Source organism: Mustela nigripes, chromosome 4, assembly GCF_022355385.1.
Source record: "Mustela nigripes isolate SB6536 chromosome 4, MUSNIG.SB6536, whole genome shotgun sequence".
Classification (NCBI taxonomy): Eukaryota; Metazoa; Chordata; class Mammalia; order Carnivora; family Mustelidae; genus Mustela; species Mustela nigripes.
The window spans coordinates 93257587-93285440 of record NC_081560.1 but is presented as its reverse complement, the minus strand read 5'-3'; the positions used below and the strand labels follow the sequence as shown (position 1 = coordinate 93285440).

The window sequence follows — 27854 nt, the reverse complement described above, 5'->3', positions numbered from 1 at the left end:
CAGCTCTTCCAAATGCTTCCAGAGCAGGCTGATTTGCATTCATGTCTGGAGACCTATCCCATTCCCCTTAGCTCTGCCGGCCTGCGTCCACGACCAGCTCCTGGACACCCCACACCAGAACCAAGTCTGAGAGCCTTCCTCCCATCCCAACCTGCCCCTGGCCAAGAGCCAGATCCCACCTGGCCCCCCCATGGCCTCACTAGTTGCCCAGGGCTGTCCTCCCTTCTCCGGGACACCAGCACCCCTCCACACTCAGTTCGGGGCTTCCCAAATGTGCTGTCAGGGGTCTCCCAGGACAGAGGCACCTTCTAGGTAAGGAGGATGTCTCCAGGGCCACCCCTGCCTTCCCATGCGCCAACGGCAGGGGAGGCACCCCGCTCAGGGAAGACCTAGGAACATGGTGCCCCCCTCCCCAGCCTTAAGCCCCCTGGAGACCAGGACCCTGGGTCCCTGGGCTCTAAGATGAGATGCTTTTGGCAAGGGATTGGGTAACAAGTTTGCAGTGGAGACCACCTTGGTGGCAATGAGACTGAGAACTGGAGGACTCGGGTGAGAGGCCGAAGGCAGGCACCACACTCAGGAACCCGGAAGCCACTCCCAGGGGCAAGAACCTGACACTTGCACCAGCGCCCAGGCCCCCTGCTGCCCACCCCACGTCCATGCAGCAAAAGCCCCAATCCCATCCACCTGGCTTGCTGCGATGAGCACCAAAGGGCAGCCGGCCCCCAGGCCACAGTGGCTAGCCCAGACGTGCGGGCCTGGCTCCCACCCCATGAGACCAGAAGCATGCTGGGACCAGAAATGAATTATTCACATCGCAGTAAACTTCTTTGAAGGTCTCTGAGAGTTTCGACAGGAATGTCATGTGCAAAACCGAAAGGACCCCCAGGACCCCTCTTGGAGCGGGCCGCGGGCACTGGCGCCCGGGCCGGTCCTTCACAGTAGAGGGCGCAGCGGCAGGCCCCTCCCGGCACCGTCAGGCCGAGTCCCGGTCCATGCTGCAGCCCAGAGCCTCGATGTCGTTGCTGATGTCCGAAATCATGCGGTCCCACTCGTCCCCTTCTGAGGGTGCAGACTGGTCGTCGGAGCTACCCGCGGCCCTGTTCCCGGTGCCCGTGGAGGCGGAACTCAGGGCCCGCCGGTACCTGCCAAAGCTGTCGGTGATGATGCCTCGGCCGTCCTTCACCCCGATGGTCTCGAGGAAGTTCTCAAAGTGCTGGCTGTCCTTCTCTGGGATGAAGGGCCGCAGACCTGTGGACACAGAGTGGGGCTGACGCTGGGCCTCCCATGGGGAGAACGAGTCTGCCCACCCGGCCTGCCCGCATCCAGCCCAGTTCAACGGGCACCGCAGGCCCACCAGGTCCCAGCACTGCAACAAGTGTCTGACCCCATGTCCTCCCTTGGGCTGGCGTTAAGTTCACTCATAGGCCTGGATATAGAACAGAAGGGGCTAGCTGACCTCTAGGGGCACTACCCACTTCTACAAGAATAAGCCAGAAAGAAACAGAGCTGGGGCTGGGGCCTGGGATCCCAGCCCTGGCTGCATTGACCCTGGTGGGGAGGCCACAGGGTCAGAGGAGCTCAGACCAGACGCAGCAGGCCAGGCCTCCTGCCCTACCTCTCAGTGAGTGGCGAGCCCTTGGGTGGCTGCTGAGAAGGGTATGACCCACCCCCTTGGATGGTGGGGGCAGGGCTCAGGAGCCTCCACCAGCCCCCATCAGCCCATGGGGTCTCTAGGCTCAGCATGTGGGAGACAAGGCCACCCAGTCACCCGGAGGGTGCAGGCAGGTGTACAGCCTGGCCACCCTGCCCACCCAGCTCTCAGGGCCAACATCCCAACGGCCAGTGCTTCTACCCAGAAACAGGGTCCACTTCTCTGCCCAGCAAATTGCTGGTCACCCACCGAAAGCCCCTCGAGAACCATGCCCCCCCACACCCCGCCCCAGGAGCCCCATTCCATCCCCTGCTCCAGGAGCGACATTCTCTGGGAAGCGCTCTGGGCAGCGGAACCCTCGATGCCCCGGCCGCACCCCTACCCCCGGCAGGGCTCACCGAGCAGCAGGAACTTGCGGCTGTCCCCATACAGTTGCCGCAGGTTGATGCAGAACTCGTGTACAGAAGCCCCGTCGCGGTAATCGTGCAGCAGCGCGGCGAACTGCTGGATCTCCTGGGAGGACAGCTTGGTGCGCAGCTGCCCAGGGCGGTCAGAGGTGCGGCAGTGAGCGGTGCCCACGGTGCCCCCTGCCAGCCCAGGCAGCGGCTCCCACTCGACCCGGGGCACCCCGGAGAGCGCGCCCACAAGGAGCCCAGGGACACGTACAGAACCAGGTGCGGGTCAGCAACGGTGGGCGCCCCCCCCCCCCCCCGCTCGCCCGGCCTCGCCCCGCCCCGTCTCCGAGCCCTGCGCGCAAGCGCACACCGTCAGCATGTAGTCCTGCAGCAGCTCGGCGGCCGTGGCGCTCAGCTCGCTCTCGCTGGCAGTCTTGGCGTGCGGTGCCGTCTGCATGCAGAAGGACAAGGGCGACACGCCGCCTACATGCGCGCACTCAGGGAAGGAGCTGCAAGGACAGGAGCCATGGGCACGGGGCTCCCAAGCTCACCTTGAGGCCCAGGATCCCCGCCCCCCCCCGCAGAGCTGCACTTCTGACCGGGGCGCCCGCATGGGGGGCGCCCGCTCGTGGGGGGCCGGCTGGGGCCGGGGACTCACAAAGCGCTGACGTCTGTCTCGTACGGCTCCTTCACGTCCACCTTGGTGGAGGAGTCGTCTGCGCAGGGGGCAGAACACAGGCTTCGGGTTACGGGCGGGCGGAGGGGCCCTGAGTCCCCGGGCCCCACACCCCACGAGATGTGGGCCCTGGCAGGGGGTCTGCAGGCCTTCTTGGGCAAAGCCCCCCCCCCCCCCCCGCGGCAGCCTCAGGCAGCCCCCCACCGGCTCCCCCTGCAGGCATTCTCCACCGATGGCCACCACCTGTTGCAGGTGTGGGCCAGAGCACAAAGCTCCAAATGGGGGACTGAAGGGCACTCCCCAAGGGCCAAGGATAGGACAAGGGCCACTTGGAGCTGCCGTGCAGTGTCCCAGGGTGTCACCTTGTCCCCTCTGCTCACTTCAGACAAGGAGTGGGATCCCAGAGGTTGGATAACAGCGGAGCAGAGAAGGTCGGAGGCAGGGCTGACCCCCAGCCTGGAGCCGGTGGGCTCCGTGCAGGCAGGGAGGTGGGACCCCAGCATGCTGAGCCCCTCCCACCCACCAAGAGCCCTGGACACAGCCGCTACTCAGGAAGCACTGGTCAGGGGACCTTGGGTCCACGTGACACAGACCGTGGGAGGCACAGATACCATTCTGCGCCACTGCTGAGCTCGCGGAGTTGGGGTGACCGGGAGCACAGGGCGCTCCTGGCGTGTGGAACATGGGGCTAAGGGCTCTGCAGATTCAGAGGAGGGGGCAGCTGCCACGTGCCAGCACCCGGCAGCCTCGGTCCTGGAAAAAGCCCTCACCCAGTAGCTGTGAGGTCTGTGTGTTCCTCCCCGCCCCACACACCCCTCCCCCTGCCCCTGTTCTCAGGCAGGTGAAGGGACTTGAGCTGATCAGGCGTTCCCCGCCTGGGATGTGGTACAAGAAGGTACCAGGCTCGCCGGGGACGTCAGCAACAGGGTGTGGGAATAAGGCACTGGCGCAAAGCCACGGGGACAGGACAGCATCACTGCACCCACAGTCACGTACCACTGTGCAGGGATAGGTGGTGGGTGGGTGTTGAGGCCCCGTCAAAGATGGCTCTGTCCAGAAAGTCGATGGTGGACTCGGTGTACACGATCTGGAAGACCTGTCCCAGCAGGGAGCACAGCTCCTCCGCAGCGACCTGCCATGGGGACAAAGCTGGGCCTTCCTGGGCAGCTTGCTGGCCCCCTGGCTCCTCAGATGCCCAACCAGCACCAGCACCCACCGCCCAGCGGGCCACAAGTGGACCAGCCCACAGCTGGGAGGCTTTCTGGACCCGAGGGGGCCAGGTGTGTCCACCGCCAGCCCTCCTGTCCCCCCAACCTGCCCACCAACATGCTGCTTCTGCTGCAGCCCCAGGCTCGGGGACGGCACTCCCCGCTGGGAACACGGCTCACACATGTGCTGTTAAGGCAGAGCCCTCTCTGGTACTGGGCAGTCACCAGAGGGGCCTGCAGTGAGGACAGGCTGGGGAGGCAGCCCCGTGAGGAAGAACTGCCGGCTAGAGGGCGGGCAGAGCCCAGGAGGCGCAGTGATCAAAGGGTCCCCAAGGCAGGAGGTTCCCCCCTACAGTCTTATAGACAAACTACACACAAGGAAGGGCAGGGGTCAGGAGGTGGGAGAGACCAGGTCAGTGTGGGAGGGGCCTGGGGTGTGGGGCTGGGCTGTGGGACGGGCCTGTGGTGGGCGGGGCCTGGGTCAGTAATGGGAGGGGCTTGGGGTACAGATATAGGAAGAGACCAGGCAGGTTGTGGGCAGCACAGGTGCCTGAGTCCCAAGTCCCGCCCTCTACTCACCTTGCTCTCTGTGGCCAGGATCACCAGGCAGCAGGCCTCCACGGGCCCCACTCCGCTCTCTGACAGGGAGACTGTGGTGAGGCCTCTGGAACTTTCTGCACACAGACTCTGGCTGGGGGAGATGCCAGGGTCCTGGGCTGAGAAGTCAACAGCGCAGCAAGTTAGGGCAGCTGTGGGAGCTCCACAACCTGCTGTGGGCAGTGCCCACCTGACTCCGGAGTGCCCCCTCGCCCCCTCCGCTGAGCTGCCCCTGCCCTCACGCTCCTTGGAGGCTGCCCTGGCTGTGCTTCCTGAGAACCATCGCTCTGCAGGACCTCCCGGCGTCCCCACCACGGACGGTGCGCGGATCTTGGGCTAGGACATGAAACGCCCAGTAGTCAGCTGCTTTCGGTCTACACATGAGACGGGATTCCCCGGATTCCACTTGCAGGAACCATGGGCATGAGCACAAGCCTGACAGACAGGGACCCCGAGGTGTGTGGGCCCCAGGGTGTGAGGGGGCACAGTCCAGGACAGGATGTGCACTGGGCAAGCCCCGGCCCATGTTTCTAAGGCTCCGCACTTCCTCGGACAAGGGCAACCCCGGGCCTGCCCACAGCAGGGAGGGAGGCTCCCACCCTGGGAAGCACAGGCACATGAGCTCAGCAGACCGGGGAGCAGACCGGGGAGCAGGGGCGGGAGTGAGGCCTCCCATGCCCCCGCCGGCTACCTCCGGACGTGCCCCTCTGAGGCTCAGACGTGGCTGGGAGCCGGCAACCAGGCAGAAGCCACCCTCGGGACAGGTGTGCCTGCAGAGCCCGGGGCCGGGCACCCCGTGAGCCCCATAAACGCCGCCATCAGACCCAAGGACTGCACTGCCACCCCCGCAGCCACGGGCCCCCGACACCGAGCATGTGAAATGCGGCAAGTCCCCATGGTGCCATGTGCGGCGTCCCGGGGGCGGCACAAAGAAGACGGGGGACATCTTGTTAATGACAGTCATGTTGATACATGTCGACACAAAGGGCTAAATATATTAGTAACACTGATTTCCCTTGCTTCCTTCTCCTTTTCCATGGCTACTAGAATGTTTTAAGTAGCTCCGGGGCTATACTCAGGTCAGGACAGCCCCACACAGCAAGGACGGGCTCTCTGAAAAGCTCCCATCTGGGCCCCGACCGCAGTCCCCCAGCTGTCCCCATAACCGTGGCTTCAGACTCCTATACCCACGGAGACACCCTCCTCGAGATGTCTGCACTGTCTGCTCCACCCTGGCCTGCCTGGACGGCGGGTCACCCACCACACGGAGCCCCTGCAGCCAGACCCGGCCCCACACACCCTCCCTACCCCGCACAGCCCTGGCCACCAGTCAAGCCTGGACCTGCAGAAGCACGCGCATGGGGATGCGCATGGTGGGCACTTAATAAATGTCAGGGTCACGGCCACTGAGCTGTAGGCCACCATGTGCGTGACCTCACACACGGCACGCTGGGGCCACGGGGCCACACAGACTCAGGGTCGCAGGACCTCGCTTTCAGGGCCACCCATGAAAATGAGGAAGATGCCAGGACACAGGGATTCCTTCTCTCCCTTTAACTCAGAAGCCCTCAAAGCTCTGGGTCCCTGTTTTCGTCTCATTTCGCAAAGGATCTCCTATGCAGCTCATTCTCTCCCTCCAAAAAATCTGCTACCCCTTTCTTAGCAATTCGCTCCAAAGATGAATATGGATACGCGTCCCACTGTACAACAAACCTGCGGGGGGACCCAGTCCCCCACCCACTTGCTTCCATGCCTGCAGGCGCTGCCCAGAGGTTGGTCTTCCCGTGGCCTTCTGTCCCTCAGGATGCCCCAGACCTCGGGCCTCCTGTGGGACCGTCCACTTCCCAGGCTGGCTGGCCCCTCCACCGCCTTGTTGGGGCCCCCGCCAGTCACTCAAGCTCTGTGCTCTGGTAAATCCATCTGCGAAGTAGGAGAGTGCGGCCCTCCTGCCCGCTGAGCTGGATGTCATACCAGGTTATCCATGTCCAGGCTTCCTGCCAGTGAGCCCTTTCTGTACATTCTGTACGTTAAAACGCTTCATGTTGTTCAAACTAAAGTAATGTCCGTCGTCCAACAGATGTTCACAGAAGGGCAATGAGGGGGAAGCAGAGCGCAGAGGGGTGTGTGGGCCCACGGCAAGCCCACTGGATTTATGCCGTGGAAGCCCCCCGAGCTCAAGGGGTCACACGAGGAGGCTCACCAGGGCCCGGCTCTTAGGGAATCTCTCAGATCCACCACGATCTGCCGACCTCAGGCAGACAGACAATTTACCCTCTGCACCACCTGAGCCCCCCTTGGCCCCTGTCACAGGCGCTTTGGCGATGGACGGCTTCAGGACCCCAAAGGGCCCCAGAACACCCAAAGGAGCCCGGGTCAGTACCGGTCTCAGAAGCACCAGCCTCAGAAGCCCACCCAGAGGGATGTGACATCTCTCCCTGTGTCTCAATGATTTGGTACCAGGCAGAGGCCATGGCACTGGGGGTGAGAAGGGGCCGGCTCACCGGAGAGCCCAGAAGGCAGGGGTGGCAGGGGGAACCAGGAGCAGAGGCCTGGGGGCCAGCGCCTTGTTCAAGATTCCTCCTGACTCTCTTACAAGGACATGCTCAGCACATCTCTCAGACCAGGCGCTTTGCGATGGTCCGGGCTCCTCTCTGAACCCAGCTTTGGGACGCCTGTGGCCCAAGGCAGGGCCTGCACACTGGCAGCACTGAGCGAAGGCCCACTCTCGGGTGGCGGCCGGCCCAGTGCGGAGAAACTGTGTCCAGAGCTCCCCTGGATTCCCAGGCTCACCCCCGAGGACGCCCGCCCCAGCCCCGGCCCCTACCTGTCTTCAGGACCACCAGGTGTGAGGCGTCATCCCGCACGTAGGACACGGCGGCAATGTCATGAATGGGGACCCTGAGGATGGTGTCCTCCCCGTCCCGCCAGGCCAGCTTGACGTTGTAGGCAGACAGGCTGATGACAGCGTCGTGCTCCTGGGTCAGGTGTCCGGGGAGCTGGTGGGCTCTCTGCTGGGGACCGCAGTGCGTCAGTCATAGGCCCGCCGCAGGCCCCAGGCTCCCTGCCCCATGCGCAGCCCCGTACCCTACTGCAGCCGCACCAGGCCCGCCCTGGGTGCTCTGCGGCTTCCGCGGCTACCCTCACCCAGACCACTGGGGTGTGCTCTACGCTCTGGACAATGTAAATTCTGAAAACAGCCCAAAAGCACAAGGAGCAAAATCCTGAGAAGAAAGCTCACATTCAGACAGGTTTGGTCTTGACGGCCCGAGAGCCAAGCATACCCATGCCACAACGGGATGGGGTCGTCCCTGTCATCCCTCCCAGCCAGGAAGGCCCAGCGTCAGAGGACCAAGAGCTGGGGTCAGAGTGCGAGGGCAGAGGTCAGAGTTAGGGGGGTCACAGGCCAGGGGTCAGAGGTCAGGGTCAGAAGGATGGGGTTACCTTTGCATTGTCTATGAAATGCAGGATTTCGGTCCTACTGGAGGGATTCAGGTATCCCGGTATGGACGTCAACTGACCTAAGTACTGCAAGAAAGTGAGGAGAGACGCTGCCATGAGGAAGGGAAGATCAGCCCAGACTGTCGTGGACACACAGAGGACACAGCCTGGCCTCCGCCTTCCGCCACCAGACCTCTGGCCTGGCTCAGGGATGGGAGGCCTCTGCTAGGAAGCGTGCTCTGAATTCTTGGAAAAGTGTCCCGGCTCAGGACACACTGCCACACTTCCCGCTGTCCCACACCATGAGGACGATATCCCTAACGGGGCCCCTTCCTCAAGGAGAATGAGCTCTGCCAGGGACGGAAAACCCTGGCTCCAGCCTAAAGGGGGAAAAGGGGGAACAGAACGAGAAGCGCGCGTGACTGTCGCGGTCCGGGGTGCAGGCTCCCGGGAGGACCAAGACAGACTGATCACAGGACAGGGGAGTGCAGCCTCCCCACACGTCATCCTCCCCAGATAAGCACAAGGCCTCACACAGTAGGCCTGTCCGCCACCACCCCTGTCACCCTGTACATCACGTCCAGCTGATGGCAAGGCACGCTCACGGGCAAAATGCCATCTGAACACACATGGCAAGCGCTGGAACCAGACGCCGACACAGCAGGGCTGTTCTCAGGGGCCACCGGACCTAAAGTTCAAAGCAGTGGCATTGGGGCACCTGGGTGGCTCAGTTGGTGAAGCATCTGTCTTTGGCTCAGGTCATGAATTCGGAGTCCTGGGATCGAGTCCAGTGTTGGGCACACTCCCTGCTCAGTGGGGACTCAGCTTCTCAACCTCTCCCTCTGCCTCCCACTCCCCCTGCTTTGCTCTCTCTCTCAAATAGATAAAATCTTTAAAAAAATAAAATACAATTTATAAATAAAGCAGTGGGATTACTGTGCTAAGGGTTCTAACAGAAAAAGTGGATATCATGCTTCGTATATAATGTAAGCAGAGAGATTGAAACACTAACCATGGACCGATGCGAAATGCCAACGACCCACCGTAACAGAAACAGACTGATGGTTCCACTGATGGACACATCTGCAGGCTGGACACAGCCAAGGGACGGGTCAATGGGCATGCAGATGTGTGAAGATAGGTCAACAGAAACTTCCCAAAATGGAAAGCAAAGAGGGAAAAGTATGAAGAAGATGGAACAGGATGTCCAAGAACGGTCACTAAGTTCCAAAAGTGGGGCCGGGCGTGTGGTGGGATGACCAGAAGCACTCACAACAAACGGGCTCCAGACCACAGATCTGGGGACTCCGAGAGCACCAAGCAGAACACACACGGGGAGAAAAGGGAATAAAACCAGAAGCAGCCCAATGCCTGCACATCAGAGTCCAGCGGTAAACCACCACAGAGAGAACCTGCGGTAAGCCCCAGGACAAAAGCACCTTACCTGCAGAACAAGGGTAACAAGGGTCAGAATGGGGCGCCTGTGGGCTCAGTCCAGTGAGCGGCCGGCTCTGGGTTTGGGCTCAGGTCATGAGCTCAGGGTCGTATGATCCAGTCCCGCATCAGGGGCTCCAGACCCGCTGTGGCGCCTGCTTAAGATTCTTTCCCTCTCCCTCTGCTCCCCCACCCCCGCATACATGAGCTCACTCTATCACTCTCTGCAAGTAAATAAATAAATCTCTTTTTTAAATAAGTAACTCTTAAAAAAAAAAAAAAATAAAGTGACTCAGTCGTTAAGCCTCTGCCTTTGGCTCAGGTCATGATCTCAGGGTCGGGACGGAATTGAGTCCCGTATAGGGCTCTCTGCTCAGCAGGGAGCCTGCTTCTCCCTCTCTCTCTGCCTGCCTCTCTGCCTACTTGTGATCTCCGTCTGTCAAGTAAATAAATAAAAATACTTTAAAAAAAAAAAAGAATGATATTAGACTTTTCTTCAGAAACTACAAAGCGAGAGAGGAATGAAACCCTGAAATGTTGGTAAAAACCCATCCCCCCTGCAATCTGTGCCCAGGGAACCAGTCCTTCAAGCAACAGAGAAATAAAACCTTTCTCTGACAAACACAATTTGAGGGATTTTAACACTGACTGATTGATCTGAGAGAGAGCACGAGTGTGTGCACACACTCTTGATCTCAGGGTTGTGAGTTCAAGCCCCGTGTTGGGCACAGAGCTTACTAAAAATGTTTTTTAATTTTAACTTTTTTATTTAAAAAAATTTGGTGGGGGTTGTGCCTGGGTTGCTCAGTGGGTTGGAGCCCCTGCCTTCGGCTCAGGTCATGATCCCAGGGTCCTGGGATTGAGCCCCACATCAGGCTCTCCATTCAGGGGGAGCCTGTTTCCTCCTCTCTATGCCCACCTCTCTGCGTACTTGTGATCTCTGTCAAATAAATAAAATCTTAAAAAAAAAAAAAATTTTTAAGTTTTATGTAGATAATCTCTATACCCCCCATGCGACTCAAACTCATGACCCTGGGATCAAGAATTGTGCATCTGAACAACTGAGGCAGCCAGGAGCCCCTAAAATTGTTTTTTAAATTCAAGACCCAACTACATGCCCAAGAAAAGCCACTTTAAAGAGCGACCTTACATGATGAAAGTGGTCCTCCGAGAAGACATGACAATGCTTCCCACGTACGCACCTGACCACAGAGCATCAACACACAAGGCGAAGACAGAGCTTCAAGGAGAGAGAAACGAATCCACAATGGCAACCAGGGACTTCAAGGCGCCCTTCTCTGTCGGAAACGCGCCAACCCAGCAGGCAGAAATTCAGCGAGGACACAGGGGAGCGGGACACCCTCGGCCAGCAGGATGTAACCAACACCTACAGACTACTTCATCCGGTAGAACACACGCTCCTTCAGCTCACGTGACCACTCACCGCGAAACAGCTTGTTCTGGGCCATAAAACACACCGTAACAAATTTCAAAGCCTGGAAACCATACACAGTATGTTCCCAAATCACAATGCAATTTTTGAAAGACATAATTGTAGGGGCGCCTGCGTCGCTCAGAAGGTGAAGCCTCTGCCTGGAGTTCAGGTCATGACCCCAGGGTCCTGGGATAGAGTCCCACATCACAGGGAGCCTGCTTCTTCCTCTCCCTCTACTGTTCCTCCTGCTTGTGCTCTCTCACTCTCTCTGCCAAACAAATAAATAAAATCTCTAGGAATGCAAAATCTTTAGGAGAACCTGGGTGGCTCAGTCAGTTGGGTGTCTGCCTTCTGCTTGGGTCATGATCTCAGGGTCCTGGGATCGAAGCCCATGCTTCAATCTCAATGGGGAGCCTGAATAAATGAATAAAATCTTTAATCCATTATCAGAGAGTTGCTTTCATGAGTATAAAATCAACAAAACAAAAACAAAAGCAACCAAGGAAGAAAGACACAACTACCAAAACACACATAAAAAGAAATTTGAGTAGGTGCATGATCTATTAAAGAAACTGGGTGCCTGGGTGGCTCAGTGGGTTAAGCCGCTGCCTTCAGCTCAGGTCATGATCTCAGGGTCCTGGGATCGAGTCCCGCATCGGGCTCTCTGCTCAGCAGGGAGCCTGCTTCCTCCTCTCTCTCTCTCTGCCTGCCTCTCTGCCTACTTGTGATCTCTCTCTGTCAAATAAATAAATAACATCTTTAAAAAAAAAAAAGAAACTGAATTAATTAGTAATTAATAACCTTCTAAAACAGCACCAGGCCCACACAGGTTCACAGGTGAATTCTACCACACACTAAAGGAGGAAACGATACCAATTCTCTATAATCTCTTCCAGAAAATAAAAACAGAGAAAACATCAACCCCAATATCCAAGTCAAAGATACTACAAGAAAAGAAAAATCACAGATCAATATTTCTCATAAACATAAATGCGAAAATCCTGAACAAAATATTAGCAAATCGAATCCAATGAGATATAAAGATATAAATTATTTAAGATAACAAATATACACAATGACCTGGTTGCATTTATCCCAGGAAGGCAAGGCTGATTCAAAATTCAGAAACAAGTTAATGTAGTCCATCACACACCAACACTCTAAAGAAGAAAAATCATATGATCAGATGAACAGATGCAGAAAAGCATTTGACAACATCCAATGCCCGTTCATGACAAAAATATCATCAAACGAGGAATAGAAAGAAACTTCCTCAAACTGATACAGAACGTGTAAAAAACCTACAGCCAGCATCCTAATTAACAGTGAGATGCTTAAAGATTGCTTCAGATCAGGAGAAATATAAACATATCCCCTCTAACCACTGTTTTCCAGCACTCCCGGAAGTCCCACCTAATGCAATGAGACAAGAAAAAGAAGGAAAAGGTACGGACTGGGAGGGAAGAAACCCAACCATTGTGCTCAAAGACACTCTCTCTGACTGAGGAACCAAACAGGTCCCTCTGGGGATTACTGAGTGCAAGGAACGTGGACACGGGCCCAATTTGGTGCGCCCAGGGCTGTGCCCGGCCACCGCCTGCTCACACGAGAAGAACGGGCGGCAGGGCACCCAGAACAGAGCAGCAGACACAAGTCAAGTGGCTGAAACTTCACGAAAGCTTCTTTCAGCAACTGTCCGTGTGTGCCGGGCAGCTTGTCGGGAGACACACACTCATTCTGGGAAGTTCTATATTTCATCCTCTCTCAGTTGGGGGCTGAGGAAAGGGAATAAAGCTGAGCTGTGCACTGGCTTCCCTACCCTCTCTAGGGCTAGGAATCTCCCTCTGAGAGAGCGGTTTAAGAGTAAATAAGCGGCACATGTAACCGCTGGCTCACACTTAGCTTCTCACCAATAAACATTCCAGAGCGTTCCCACAGTGCTGCAGCTGGCCAGTGCCTTTCCATCCGCTTATGTGCACGTGTCCACCAAATGCAGATGCCTGTTCACACCAATCCGTATTAAGTTTCATCTAGTCTCACAGTTCCAGATTCCAGACTTACTACAAAGTTATGATGACTGAACAATGTGGTGCTGGCATAAGACATACAGACTGATGGGGTGGAACACAGTCCAGAAAGAGACCCTCACATACATGGTCAGTTGATGTCTGACAAGGCAGCCAAGACCCTTGATAGGGAAAGGACAGTCTTTTCAACAAACAGTACTAGGAAAACGAGAGGTCCACACAGGGAAGAAAGAAGATGGTCCCTTACCTCACACCGTATATAAAATATAATTCAAACGGATGAACCGTCTAAATATAACACCCAAAGCTCTGAGTCTTAAAAGAAAACCGAGAAATAGCTTCATGACATTGGATTTGGCAACGATTTCTTGGTTCCGACACCAAAAGCACAGGCAATAAAACAAAAGAGACAAACTGGACCTCAACGAAATTAAAAATGTTTGTGCATCAAAGACCATAAGCAACAATAAAAAAATTTAAAAATTAAAAAAAAAAAAAAGACCATAAGCAACAAAGTAGGGCGACGACTGCCTACGGGAGCTGGTGTTTGCAGCCACGTGTGATGCGCAGTGGTCCCCAGAACACTCAGAGATCACCTACATCCCAACAACCCGAAACTAACCAAGCTGATTAAAAGCAGGCAAAGGGCTCCAAGCGGACATTTTTCTGAAGACCCAGACAGCCAACAAGTGCACGAAAAGATGCCAGCATCACTAGTCCCTACGGAAATGCAAATCAAAGCCACAGGGAGAGGCCGCTTCGCGCACCCACCGCCACGGCTCCCAGCGAGACCTACAGTAATGTGCCAGCGAGGACGTGGTGCGGCAGGACCAGGACACGCCAGCAGTAGCACAAAATGTCACAGCGGCCCGGAAAACGGTGTGAGTTCCCCAAACGCTGAGAACCATAGTCTCCGCAGGACCCAGCGACCCCGCTTCCAGGGATACACCTGAAAGACGGAAAGCAGGACCTTCGAGAGCTCGCCGCTGTCGCAGCAGTGACACCCTAACCACGAGAATGTGAAAGACAGCCAATGACCCTTGACCGACGGTGGCGACACCGACTGCAGCCCGTCCACGCCATGGGACATGACTCAGCCTCTGAACAGGAAGGGACCCCGCAGTGTGCTGCAGCGGGGAGGGGCCTCCGTGGCATTGCGCGCCTTGAAATCGGCCTGCAGTTTTGTTCTCCTGTGCAAGAGCTCCGCGGATGCCCGGACACACACTAGAGCGGAGGCTAGCGGGGCTGGGGAGGGCCGGTTCTGATGCTGGGAGAGCTCTGGGTTTACAAGAGGAAAAGTTACGGACGGAGGTGAACGGTGGCGATGGCCACCCAACAGCACGAACGTACTTACTGCTCCAAACTGTGCACTTGAAGATGGTTAAGGCAGGAAACTCGGTCACATGTATCGTCACACGAGAAAACAAAGCAGCAAGGAAGCAAAGGGTGCCTGGGCGGCTCAGCCGGCTAAGTGTCCAACTCTCGATCTTAGCTCAGGTCTTGATCTTGGGGTCATGAGTTCAAGCCCTGCATTGGGCTTCACGCTGGGCAGGGAGCCCACTGAACACCACCAAGAGCGACGAAGCCAAAACAGAGACTGGACAGACGCTTGGGTCCCATGTGCACGGCAGCAAGTTCACAACAGTCAGAAACGACGGAAACGTCACCACGCTGACGTGTGGACGTATCAATGAAATGAAGGTATATACACAGAGTTGTCCTCAGCGTTAAAAAGAAAGTTCCTACACCTCCTACAACACAGCTGCCAGAGGGGGATGTGAGACGGAGCGGGAAGAGCCAGTCACACAGGGACACACCGTGTGACTCCACGTGCACACAGTCCCCAGCGTGGTCCAATCCACACAGGAGAGAGCAGAGTGGGGGGCGCCGGGGACAGGACAGGGAGCTGGAGTTTCGTGAGGACAGAGTTCCGTTCGGGGATCTGAGAACATTTCAGACATGGGCAGTAGTGGCCCCATAGCACCGGCAGCATGCTTAATGCCAGTGAACCGCACACTTAAACCTGGTTAAAAAGAGCTAAAATGAAAATTTTGTCATAAAGATTTTATATATTCATTTGACAGAGTGACAGCACATAAGCTGGGAGAGTGGCAGAGAGGGAAAGGGAGAGGCAGGCTCCCCGCTGAGCATGGAGTCCGATACGGGACTCCATCCCCAGACCCTGGGATCATGACCTGAGCGGAGGTAGATGCCCAACTGACTGAGCCTCCCAGGCCCTCTGCCATGTATATTTTACCATATTAGAAAATCATCTTGGGGGACGCCTGGGTGGCTCAGTTGGTTAAGCAGCTGCCTTCGGCTCAGGTCATGATCCCAGCCTCCTGGGATCGAGTCCCACATCGGGCTCCTTGCTCAGCAGGGAACCTGCTTCTCCCTCTGCCTCTGCCCGCCACTCTACCTGCCTGTGCTCACTCTCTCTGTCAAATAAATAAATAAAATCTTTAAAAAAAAAAAAAAAGAAAGAAAGAAAGAAAAGAAAATCATCTTGGGCGCCTAGGTGGCTCAGTTGGTTGAGCAACTGCCTTTAGCCTAGGTGGCTCAGTTGGTTGAGCAACTGCCTTCAGCTCAGGTCATGATCCTGGACTTTCAGGATCAAGTCCCATATCGGGCTCCCAGCTCCTTGGGGAGTCTGCTTCTCCCTCTGACCTTCTCTCTCATGCTCTCTCTCACTCATTCTCCCTCAAATAAATAAAATCTTTAAAAAAAAAAAAAATCATCGGGGCGCCTGGGTGGCTCAGTGGGTTAAAGCCTCTGCCTTTGGCTCAGGTCATGATCCCAGGGTCCTGGGATCGAGCCCCACATCGGGCTCTATGCTCCGTGGAAAGCCTGCTTCCTCCTCTCTCTCTCTCTCTGCCTGCCTCTCCGCCTACTTGTGATATCTCGCTCTGTCAAATAAATAAAAATAAAATCTTTAAAAAAAAAATCATCTTATTAGTTTTACTCAATAATTTCATTTGCTAACAACTTTTTGAATCCTAAGCAGTACAATCCTGTCCGTGAACGGTCACTCCGGCTTCAGGGCTTTGCTGATTCACGGGGCCCTGATGCACACGCACAGGACTGCCCCCGCCCCCGTCGCTGCCTCAGGAGATGATGCCACCATCTCCTCCCTGTCCCTTAGCTCTGCCGGCTGCAAACCCAGCCAGCACATCTCCAGAGAGGCCTACTTTCTTTGTGGAAAGGGGAGCCGCCATCATCTGAGATGAGCTTCACGGCGACAGAATTCTTGGTAAGACACTTTCACTGCAGCTGTCATCCTTGTTACCACTCCAGATGCGACCAGGTGTGCCTCCTGGACTGGGCTTACCACACACGTTCCATCATCCTGCAAGGTCCCCAATGCATGCCCTGTGCCCCGACAGAGTCAGCAGTGGCCCGTAGCCGCCATGGGGCATGGCAAGTCAAGGGCACAGTTCCAGAGGCCTGAACGTGATGATGCATTCGAGACCCCAAGGGGGCGCAGGGCTAGCAGTTACATCTGTCAATGGCCCTGGCACCTGCGAGGCCGAAGATGAGACAGCCAGACCACCTCGGGCACCACGCCTGCTGCCCAACAGGGACCACAGCTGGCGCAGACGTGTGCCAACAAGCTCACGTTCCAGCTCCAAGCACAGAAGGTGCTTCCAAAAATCACTGCTGACGGGATACCATGGACATCCCCGAGGTGGCCTTCCGATAACGTGCACCCACGGCTGGACTCAGTCGGCAAGAACCTTGCAGCAGAGCGGGGCCTGATGGAAGGAAGGGCAGGACTCCCACATGGGGACAAGGACACCAGGGAGGGTGCACGAGTTCTCAACACACCAGGCTCACACAAGTGGCCCGCCCCCACATGCTGGAAGACAGACGACACCACACACACGAACAGACGACACCACACACACACACGTGAACAGACACACACACACACACACACAGGCCATGGCAAACTGTGGGTGAAGGCTTGAAAAGGCTCAGAGGTGGGCCTGCTGGACCGGGTTCCCCAGGTAAGACTGGGAACCCCATGCCGCCGCTCCCCTTGCTCCCTGGGGGCCAGGAAGACACCCCACTCTGAAGGCCCAGGAGCTCCGAGAAGGAGCAGACAGCAGGAGATGCTCGCAGAACCAGGCACCCCGGAGCCCAGGGACAACAGGGCCCCAGGGAGCAGCGCCAGACAGTGGCACCAGCTGCAGGAGCCATAGCAGAGGCCATGGAGTGGCCGTGGGGTATGGCCTGCAGGGGCCCTGGAGCCGGCTCCCACGACACGGGAGCCCGGGGCACCGCCTAATACACACACACAAGGACACCGCTGAGTGCGCTGCTCGGGCACAAGGGACAGATCCCTGATGGCTTCCAGCCCTAGACACATGGCTGAAGCAAGGTGGAGCCCCGGAGAAGGCCCCCACGGCGCCCCAGCAGGTGCGCTGCAGAGACGCCCCAGCGGCCCCGGAGGAATGGCTCTCCCTGGTGCACCTGCGCTCTGGGGACCAGGACACCCTTTATAGACCTGGAGACGAAGCCAGCACCCCCGGACCCAGACGGCCCACAGTGTGTCCTCGCATCCAGACCCACGTCCCCTGTGGAGCAGGAGCAGGCGGACCCAGTAGCCTCCAGGACGTGGGAGCTACTCATCTTGCCGAGGCCCCCGTCCCGGCTCCGAAGCAGGAACGGGGTCACTGCCAGCAGCCACGACAGCGTGGCAAGCTGCCCTCCGGGACTTCCATGGCACGGGGACAGCGGGCTTCACCTCCCGCCCTGCCTGGCTCTGCAGAACTGGTGGGCCGTGACCACGGCCTGCACCAGGGAGCCGGACGGATTCTTTGTGAGAGAAAGTGAGTGCAGGGGACACACACATTCCTCTCCAAAGCCGCCAGGAGCCATTCCTGTTCACCCCCGGGATGGAGCAAAGCCCAGTCCCGGTCCCACCCCGAGCCATAGGACCCCAGCAGAGACGCACGGGCCCCCCCGTAGCTCAGCCTAGGCGCAGCTGAGGGCAGGCGGAGGCCAAGCTGGGCTCACCCAGTGGGGGACAGGCCTAAGCACACAGTCCCTGTCCCAGGGCCAACTCCGCGGGTCCCACATGGCACCGTCCCGCAAGGGGGCCAACCAGGCTCCGGGTGGCTGGTCAGCCCCGCAGGGGCAACGCTCTTCCATGGTGAGAACGGACGTATACCCCAGCTGCGGGTCCGGCTGTCCCTCTGCCCGTGTGGCCCGGCTGCAGTCCATCCCCGGTGAGTTTCTGCGCATTCGGGTGTGGAGCGTGGGCGGAAGCTCACACTGTCTCTGGGGGTGACCAGCAGCTCCAGCAAAACCGTTTCAGCTGTTCTGCTCCTTCTGCCTTTCCACACACATTTTGGAGTCATCTCTGCATCCATGAAAAGCTCGCTGGGATTTCAGTCAGAACTATATCAAGCGCTGCACAGGTCTGGGGACACATGCCACGGTGATCGGGTTGAGTCCCCCACCCATGGACGTGGCAGGCTCCCAGCACGCAGATCTGTGCTTCTCTGCGCCCCTACTGTGCGCTCAGAAAACCCCATCCACGTCCGGGTCCAGCTGTACCTGTCTGTCTGTCTCTGAAGCGCCTGTAAACGCTACTGCATATTCAAGTTTGAGCTCAGTTTGGACATGTAACGTGGCACATACACACACATCCTGTTCTGAGTTTTCACCATGGATGGGAGTCAGATGTGCTTCTTGCGTCAACCGACAGGGTGCCAGGACATTTCTACCTTGGCCTGTCGATGTGATGGATTCCGAGCCAGCCCTGCACCCCTTCAGAGCAAGGTCGCCCCTTCTGTTTCAGGGAGAGACTGTGGCACTGGTGTCCGTTCCCTGAACACATGAGGACATCCTCCAGTAAGAACAGACGGGCCTGGAGACCTTCTGACGGCAGATTCCAGATGACAGCCTGAGCGTCCCTGTCAGTCCCAGAGTGGTCCAAAGCAGCTGCAAGGGCCCGCAGGACATGGCGGGGGGCGCTCCTCGGGAGCCAGTGCATGTGCCAGCCAACCCTGTGGCTGCCGGCACCCCCATCTCCCAGTGGAGAAACTGCTCCCCTCTCTGCTCTCCAGACTTGCTGGCTTTGCTCTTGACAAGTTTCAAGGGGACACACTGGCGTGCACGGCTCTAGGTTCACCCTGCTCACAGCGCGCTCCACTTCTTAAACCTCTAAGTTTGTCTTTTGCCAAATGAATGACATTTCAGACACGACTCCCCGGAACAGTTTCTCAGCCCCTCCAGCCAGGACTCCAACAACACACAAGCTGGAGAATGTGCTCTGGTCCCACAGCTTCCGCCAAGGTGGCCCCTCTGTCCTTCGGGGCATGGCAGACTTTCTGGCGCGCCTGGGGCCCCACGGACACTCTGGTCCCACCCGGGTTCATTAGGGACCAAAGTCCCTGCTCCCGGCCCGGCCTCCCCCAGGTGGGTGCTGCCGTGCTCGGCCGTGGCTGACACCCCTCTGCTGCTCTTTGGTCCCGACGGAGCAGCTTTCGGTGGGGTCTGGCAGCACCTGTCTGTGTTTCTGGGTTGCCAGCCTCTTCAACTCCACACCTGGGGCACATGAGGACAAAGAGAAGCTGGAGGCCTCCCCTGGGGCCCCCAGGTCCCTGTGTGGCTGCCTTGTGTCCATCTCGCAAAGGAGCCGACAGTCACCGCATGGAGCATCCAGGACTGTCGTTGTGCAAAGTGACACGCCCAGGGAGAGGCACATGCACCACACCTTCTGGAAGCAGAAATCCCCAACTTTTCTCTTCCAGGGTTTCCTTAACCCATACCTGCGCTGTCCTCACATATGGCTCTGACTCTTCCCAGGTCTTCCCCAGCCTCTCCCCACACATAAAAACATCCTGTTGCCTCTCCCAGAGGCGCTTACACTCGGCCCTCAGAGTCTTGCCGGGGCCTGCGCTCTTGTGCTGCACCAGGAACCCCCCTGGCTCCTTTCTAGAGGGAACCCTGTGCTCTGGACCTGTGTCTCCGCCTTCACGGTGTGTCCCACGCTGTGAGGCAGCAGTCTTCCCATGTCTCCCTCAGAACTGGGCCCGCCTGATCACCGTGGTGGGACACATTCGTCCTGTGAGGTCGCGCTGGCCCACTCTGCGACAGGCCCCACGTCTCCGCATGAGCGCTGCCTCTCCTCCTGCTGGGCCCCCCTCGTGGGCCCTCCATCTCCATCTGCTCTTCTGTCTCCCGCTGACTGATTTCCTCTCTTCACCTTCTGGCCACTCCTCTGGGCGCCTTTCTGGACTCTCCTTCGAGCCCTCTAATGAACGTGTTAAGACACACATGGACGTACATCTCATTCTAAAAACTCCCGTCCACCCCTCTTTATTCAGAAGTGAAGCCTGGGAACTTCTGAGATCACCGTGCTTGCTCTCACCTCTCCAAGGACGTTACACTGACCCCCAGTTTCCCGTGTGGCTGGCGGCCAGGCCCACATCTCTGTCCCATGTTTGCTGCAGGCTCTATCTCCTTGAATATGTACAAATCCACGCTGGCCCCAACGGAAGCCACGCGCACAGGCACGGTCGCCGGCTGTGCTCAGCCTGGCGGGCGGTAACCCCAGCTCCCCCCCCTCCCGAGAGCACCCCAGGACCCCCATGTGAGACAGGCCTGCACAGGTGTTCAGGAAGCGCGGCAGGGAGGGGGGCAGGAGATTCCCACTCCGCACCCAGGTTAGCCTCGTGTCTTCACTCGCGGTTGCTCCAACCCTCCTCTGTGCCAAGTGTCCCCACAGCTGAGCCTCCCCAGTCCTGTCTCTGATGGGGACACCACCCACCTCCCCTGTCACCTGACGGCCAGGCAAGAACAGAAACCCCTCCGAGGACACCACTGCCCCACACCTTCCCCAACTGGGGCTGGGACTGGAGAGCTCTGCATCCCCTGAGGGGACTCGAAGCGGACTGGCTCCATGCAATCCGCAGCCCCACCCTCCCAGGCACCCTCTCCAAGCGCAGGCGCCCCACTCCTGGCAGAGCCCCTCCACCACCCTGACCTCGAGACCGCAGCCCCTCTCCCCGGTTCACTTGCACTCAGTGTGTTTGGGGGCCCGGCGTGCCACGCTTATCTGTAGGTGCCTGCACACAGGACCGGACAGGATTTGGGGACTTGGCACACACACGCCCGCCCTCGAGAGAAATGAGGCGGCTGCTCCTGTAGAAAGAGCTGGAAATGGGGCCAGCGAACTGGAACATGGAGCGTGGGCACAGTCACCTGCCACAGCAGCGCCGGCAGGACAGCGGGGGCACACCCCACAGCTGGACTCACCTTCACCTCCTTCTCGATGTAGTCACTCAGCAGCCTGTCAGGCTCCACGCGCTCGGGCAGGGACAGCGCCACAGTGTGCAGAGGGCGCCGCTCTGTCACCTTCTCATGGGCTTTCTTATCTCGACTCTTTTCACCTTTCAGGAACACTCGTTTAAAAGGCGACACAATTCCAGGCTGCAGGCAGAAACGGCAAGGGTTGGAGGTTGTTATTCACGAAGGCTTCGCACAGCCCCCACAGCGCACATGCCAATGTGGCCAAGCCACCACCACGGTCCCCATGCAAAGGGGCTGCCTGTGCGGCCCGGGGAGGACGGTACCAAGAATGCCAGATAGGGTCAGGGTGGGGGCTGGTGCCGCCTTGGGCACATGGAGTTGGGGGTCCGTCCTCCACTGGCTCTCAGACACTTGGAAAGGTGAGGGCACGCTCTCCGGGCGAGTAATCTCATGGCTCGGTAAAGGGCAGGAAGGGGGGGACCCCCCAGAAGACAGCAACGTAGTGTCACCCGAGCCCCTGGCTCCAGCAGGTCCCTTCGCTCCAGGACCCCGGAGCAGGCACCCCGGCCTCAGCAAAGGACACACCTCAGCAGCCGAAAGCCCACCCGCTCCCTGTGCCCTATCTGTGCTCCGCAAGCCCTTCCCACCCCCAGGGCCTCTCTGCCCCAGGGCGCTGACGGCACTGGGCAACCCGCACCACGGAGGCTAACCTCCCACCCAAGGAAACCTACGCAGTGTGAGCTGGGGGCCTCGCTTACTCGCCTCTCCAGCTGCCTACACTGCCTGTTCTCCACCTCAGCAAGGTTTTCATGCAAGGACGAGGCCGCTCCGGCCGGCAGCCGCTTACGCATCAGCTAAGACAGGATGCCCAGGGCCTCCCAGGCACACGGACGGGCTGCAGAAGGGATGGAGCATCTGCGAGGAGCCTGCCCGCCCTGGGTCTGTCCAGGCCCCGTTCTCCTCAGTCCCTAGAGTTTCAGCCCGCACAATCTCGGGGTATGGCCAAGAGTGGGGAGAGTGGGGGGTGCTGCATGGGAGCAGGTGGGCACTGTGGGCAGCTCACATGGGGAGGGATGGGGAACGCTCGGCCACAATGGGCCGAACAGCTACAGTAAATTTTAAGTTGAAAATGACCCTGGAAATGTAGGAAAGCAAACACCACGTTTCACCAGCCCTACCCCAGGCTGGCAGGCCACACCAGACCGGGGCTGCCCCTCTGGCCCACACCCCAGTCAGCAGCACTTCTGGACCCCCGGCTTCCGTGTGCAGAGCACCTCCCAGCTCCCGCGACAGGTGCACGCCGCAGGGGCAGAAACGACGGTGGGCACGTGCACACCTTACCCTGTCAGAATGTACGAGCCTTACAGATGCTGACACCCGTGCCTACGCCCTCTCTCTCCCTGGCCACCCCACAAAGCTCCCCATCCTGGACCATGACCCGCCGGGCACAGGCTGAGGCTGAGTGTGACCAGCAGCACACACAACTGCTCACATGCGCTCTCCCACCTCGTTACTCCCTTGCTCCTGGGAGTACCAGGAAAACGACTCTGACAGGACAGGTTTGCCACGGTCAGCCTCTCACCGCAAGGCCCACGCCAAATCACCACGGCCACAGACCACATGCGCTGCGGGTGAGGCACAGCTCATGGAATGGCAGTCTGCACACACAGCCCGTCGGCACTGGGAGGATCCGGGGCCTCACCCCTGCAGCCGCCGGGTCCAGGGCACATGTGCGGCCCCCCGTGGCGAGGAAACCCGGACCGCCCACTCCAGAGGCCTCCGACTAGCCCAGGGCCCCCGCTCACGAGGCGGAGCCCGACCTGTCCTCCTGTGCCACCACCCCTTGGGACCCTGCAGGGGACCCCCAGCACCGGTGCTGGTCAGTGGGCATTCAGTGCCCGCGCTGGCCAGGCATAGGGAAGGCCCCGTCGGGGAATGAGACAGCTCCTACCTCAAGAGGGCACAGTCAGGCCGGAGAAGAGCCCAAAGCTGGTGAACAAGCACTAAATCCACAGTGAAAACCGCCGGCCTGCCGCCTGGAAGGCGTGCTCAGTGCCAGTTGCTCCGCCTTTAAAGCTGCCCCCACCCCGGCCACAAGGCACAAGCCCATGAGGCACGGGGGCACCCACTGGCCCATCGTGACCCCATGGGAGTGGCTGGGAGTGCCCAGCTTCCAGCCTCCGCCCTGAACAGCCGCACTGCAGGCTTCTGGCTGCTGCTGTGAACATCTCCAGCAACTTTCAGTGGTTGCACAAGCTTTCCCTGATGGCGGAAGGCTGAAACCGCTGGGTGGAGACACGGATTGTGGCAAACCTGACCCTTCCTGTGGCCACCTGAGCCCGCGTCAGGGGCGGGTTCCCTGCTGGCATCAGGCAGCGCTCCCACCCCCACCCCCGCCTCTCCAGAAACACCACGACCAGGTGGGCACTCCGGGTTTGGGAACGGAGGCTGCTCTAAACACGAAAATGTAAAGTGACGTTCTGGTTAAGGAAACACAGGGGAGACCATTCAGAATATCCTGACACAGAAGCAGGGTTCCCGAACACAATCATAGATCCTTTAATTTTTGCAATATTCTCCAGATCAAGATGTCAAGTTTTTAAAAGCACGTCTGATAGTGCCCGTGTGCCTTCCTCACTCCACAGGAATTTTTACTGAGTGCTGATGCTCACCATCCCCACCGAAAGGATCTCACAATCCCTGAGCCTACAAGACAAGGACCAACTCAGCCCCCAGAAGGAGCACAACGGTGATGATGTCCCTTCAATAATGGAGCCCCGCACTGGGTGCAGCCTGGGGTCCACCTGAGCCTGAATCTTCTGTGAAGATATGAGGCCCTGAGGGTCCAGGGCAGGGACATGGGGCTTCTGCGGCACACAGACTACTGGCCGCTTCGATAACTGGGGGGATCTTTCTGGACTAGTTGGAAACAAGCCTGAGATCCTTACCTATCCTATAATATCTTCCATTTTATGCTAGAAACCACTTTTGAAGTTGGGGACCTAGAAGGTGGCTCTTAAACACTTGGTCTGGCTGCTGAGCGTTTCCCAGAGGAGCGCCCAGGGGCCAGGCTGGCCTAGATTTGCTGAGCTGAAGCTCGGTTAGCCACTCAGCTGGGGCGCCCGGGCTCGGAGCAGGTGCATCTCCTCCATGGCTCTCGGAGGCTAACGTCTCCACCAGAGTGTCTGACTTATGAGCAATGTGTTTCTGGAAGAATGAGCACAACCACTCATGGGGCAGTGGGCCCCGCCTGCGGCCTGGAGTTCATCACAAGATGACACACCAGCTGGCTGGGTGTACACAGTGCTAGGCTCGGCACACTCTGCGGGGTCCCCAGCAGCCAGGAGGGGAGGGACGGCACAGGGCACCCTGAGCACCTGGGTGCAAGTCTATACCTTCTCAAGGACGTAGCTTACCTGATCCTTTAGTCGTAGTTCAGAACTGCTCCTGAACACACACTTTCCATATGCAAGGCCACGGGCATCCACAAGTCCAACACTCAGCAAACATCTATCGAGTACTTGGTAGGTGCCCAACCCTGGGGCTGCAATGAAGGGGCCTCCGTCCCTTTCCCGGGGCCCAGCAGACGGGCAGCTGCATACAGCGGTCAGGCCCACACAGGGCTGCAGTAGAGCCTGGGGGAGGCACGGCGGCCAGACTGGTGGTCAGGCAGACTGCTCTCAGGCCTGCTGCAGCAGAAACCAAGGGCATAGCTCTGTCCCGCTGGACAGCTCAGAGGGCGCACGTGGCAAGGCACCGAACCCTCTCCTGCAAGCTTCCTGACCAAGGGTCCCTTTATGTCACACCTGTGCTGCAACACTGTCCACCTTCTTTTGTTTTTAAAGATATTTTTAAATTTTTTTTTAAGATTTTATGTATTTATTTGACAGAGATCACAAGTAGTCAGAGAGGCAGGCAGAGAGAGAAAGGAGGAAGCAGGCTCCCCAATGAGCAGAGAACCAGATGCAGGGCTCGATCCCAGGACCCTGAGATCATGACCCAAGCCAGAGGCGGAGGCTTTAACCCACTGAGCCACCCAGGAGCCCCAAGATTTTATTTTTATGCCATCGTTACAGCCAACGTGGGGCTCAAACTCACAACCCCAACATCAAGAGTCGCACACTCCTCCAACTGAGCCAGCCAGGTGCCCCCCCACCCTGGCCTCAAGACTCACCCCCAGTGCTCATCTTTGTATCAACTAACCGCCGGTGTTCTCAGTTATGCAGTCGACGGGCACGCTGTCAGAGCAATCTGCGGGACGAGGTGCCTCCCACCAGGAAAAGAACCTGCTCCAGGCCCAGGGAGGAGTGGGACACGGCCCGTGCCCTCCGGCCCTCCCCAGACCGCAAGGCCCCCAGCTCCGGGCCCCGACAGCTTGCCGAAGCGGGAGCCACGCAGGCACTCCAGCAGGGTCCCAGCACAGGCGACATTCCGGGCGTGCGTCTGCCAGCGCTGCGCAGGCTCTTTCTCTCCACCCTTTCCCCAAGTCGCGTTCCAACTCAGATCCCATGTCCTAACAAACTGTGAACTCAAGTGAACCCGCTCTTCCCCTGCAGGTGGGACATCTGGGCCTCCCACGCCTCAGGTTAAGATGGGTGGACCCTCCTCTCCTGCTCGCCGACCACTGCCAGCCACCGCTTCTCAGCCCCGGAACCCAGTGGGAACCTTCCTCCCTTCTTCTCAAAGCGGAGGTCATGGGCCCGGGTCACCCCGGCTCACAAACACACCCGCCGGGCTTGCACCTACCTCGTTCTCCATGGGACACCCGCTGGACAGTCTGGGGAGGGGCTCTGGTCCCTCCCCCCTGCCGAAAGTTACTGTGCACTCTCTGCTTCTGATCTTGCTGAAAAATATGGTCGGATGTCAGCCCTCCCTCTGACAAAACATGTGAATGCACAGGAAGACCAGAAACCACGGCTTCCTCCAGCAAACCCCACTGAAGCTGTTTACCGTTTGTTTAAAAAGGGTAAGAGGCAGGCGGCACCCTCAAACTGCTGGCACAATCCAAACGTCCACGAGCATAAGAGGTCTGAGGAGAGCAGTGCGTGCTGAAGGCGGTCAGGAGCCAGTGCCATGGTGGCCTCCCTGCGTCTCCGGCCAGTGCTATGTGGTCCGCTGAAGGACACGTTTCTGGAATCCCCACCGCTCTGCAAATCCGCTGCCCACAAGAGTGACTGAGCAAACCCGGACCCCACAGAGCTCCCCTCTGACCCCTCGGGGAGCACCCACACCCCTATGTGGCCACCTCAGCCCCAAGCGCCCAGGCTGGGGCTGGGGCAGGGCATGCCCTTAGAGCCCTTGGCCTGCAACAGCCTCTGTGTCCCCGGAGTTCGAAGTCCCCACGTGACACAGATGAGCATGTTTCCTAGCCAGTTCCCTTCAATGTCTTTAGGGTCAAACTCCCTCATCTGGAAAAGCAGAAGCTGGTGTGCTGATGAGGCCTGATGCAGAATATTCCAGAACAGCCTGTCAACAGGAAAGGCTACATAAGGAAGCGTCTGGTTCACTGAAGGGGCCATGTGTGCTCACAGATCCACAGCTTTTAACAAGCACAACACACGTCTGTTACCAGGGTGAACCAAATGAAAGTGCTGGCATTCAACAGCTTTTTGCCCAGAAAAACAGCCTTTCGACATGGCTCCACTTACACTGTGTGAAGCTGGAGGCTTCCTGACTCTGAGACCCCGGGCTCCAAAGCCATCGCTCTGCGCCCTGACAGCGAGCACGCGTGCCCCAGATGGAGAAGGCGCCGCAGGCCAGGAAGGCAGCCCTGAACCAGATACGCTCGAATAACACCCGGCACTGACCAGACTGTCTGTCTCTGGAGGGGATCGGGGCAGCAGGCGGCCTGGACACAGACATCTTTCTCCAAGCCGCCCCCACGCAGCAGGACCGGGTGGCCCTGGCCTCTACACGGCCACTGAGGCAGGTGCAGAGCGGACCGTGGGACAGGCACGCCTACGGGACACCCCAGTGGCGCCCCCCCAGCCAGGCGGCCTACTTTCACAGATGTCACGGTTGCCCAGTGGGTGAGAAAAAGCAAGGCCAGTGAGCGCACGGGCAGACGCCGCATTCAAGACACGGGGGTAGACACGCGGCCCTTGCGGGTGTCTGGGGAGGGCTGTGGCCCCTGCGGGCGTCTGGGGAGGGCTGTGCCCCCAGACGCAGCGGTGACACACAAGTAAATACAGAAAAATAATTAAAAACTCTAGAAAACCAAAGTTGGTCCTCACAGACACAAGCTGTGTGATACTACGGCACGGCCTGGTTCTGAACACTGGACACAGCAAGACAACAACTGCGGAAGCACAGATCCTGTGGCAGAAATGACACGTCCTGCTTGGTCGGACTGCACACGCAGAACACAGACCAGCCCAAGGGGCCGGGCGCACGCACTGCTCCGGGTGTCTCTGCATCTAAGAAATCCATGGTTTTCGGGGTTTTTTTTTTAGACTTTATTCATTCATTTTAGAGGGAGGTAGAGCACGAGCTGGGGGGATGGTGGTGGAGAAAAGCAGACTCCCCCATGAGAAAGGAGCCCGATGTGGGACTCGATCCCAGGACCCTGAGATCATGACCTGAGCCAAAGGCAGACGCTCAACCCACTGAGCCACGCTGGTGTCCCCAGACATGCGTGCTTTAAAAAAGAGAGATCATGCAGGATGCCTGGGTGTCAGTTGGTTAAGCGGCTGCCTTCGGCTCAGGTCATGATCCCAGCGTCCTGGGAT

General features: G+C 58.3%; 1 protein-coding gene across 3 annotated transcripts in view; it reads right to left on the bottom strand.

Annotated features, from left to right (window-relative positions):
- Positions 1 to 802: 802 nt before the first annotated feature.
- CCM2 (CCM2 scaffold protein) overlaps positions 803 to 27854 on the bottom strand; it is a 46197-nt gene continuing 19145 nt past the window's right edge. The window contains exons 1-11 of one of the 3 annotated variants that reach the window (XM_059397142.1): positions 26077 to 26330; positions 25873 to 25969; positions 21133 to 21306; positions 7972 to 8055; positions 7355 to 7541; positions 4513 to 4649; positions 3722 to 3857; positions 2708 to 2765; positions 2420 to 2558; positions 2053 to 2191; positions 803 to 1251 (exon numbers count right to left, since the gene is read on the bottom strand). In XM_059397142.1, coding sequence (XP_059253125.1) covers positions 977 to 1251; positions 2053 to 2191; positions 2420 to 2558; positions 2708 to 2765; positions 3722 to 3857; positions 4513 to 4649; positions 7355 to 7541; positions 7972 to 8055; positions 21133 to 21306; positions 25873 to 25969; positions 26077 to 26201 — 1551 coding nt within the window. In that variant the 5' untranslated portion in view covers positions 26202 to 26330 and the 3' untranslated portion in view covers positions 803 to 976. Of the gene's footprint in view, positions 1252 to 2052; positions 2192 to 2419; positions 2559 to 2707; positions 2766 to 3721; positions 3858 to 4512; positions 4650 to 7354; positions 7542 to 7971; positions 8056 to 21132; positions 21307 to 25872; positions 25970 to 26076; positions 26331 to 27854 lie in introns of those variants that run through there. The other 2 variants (XM_059397144.1, XM_059397145.1) reach the window with 2 other exon arrangements.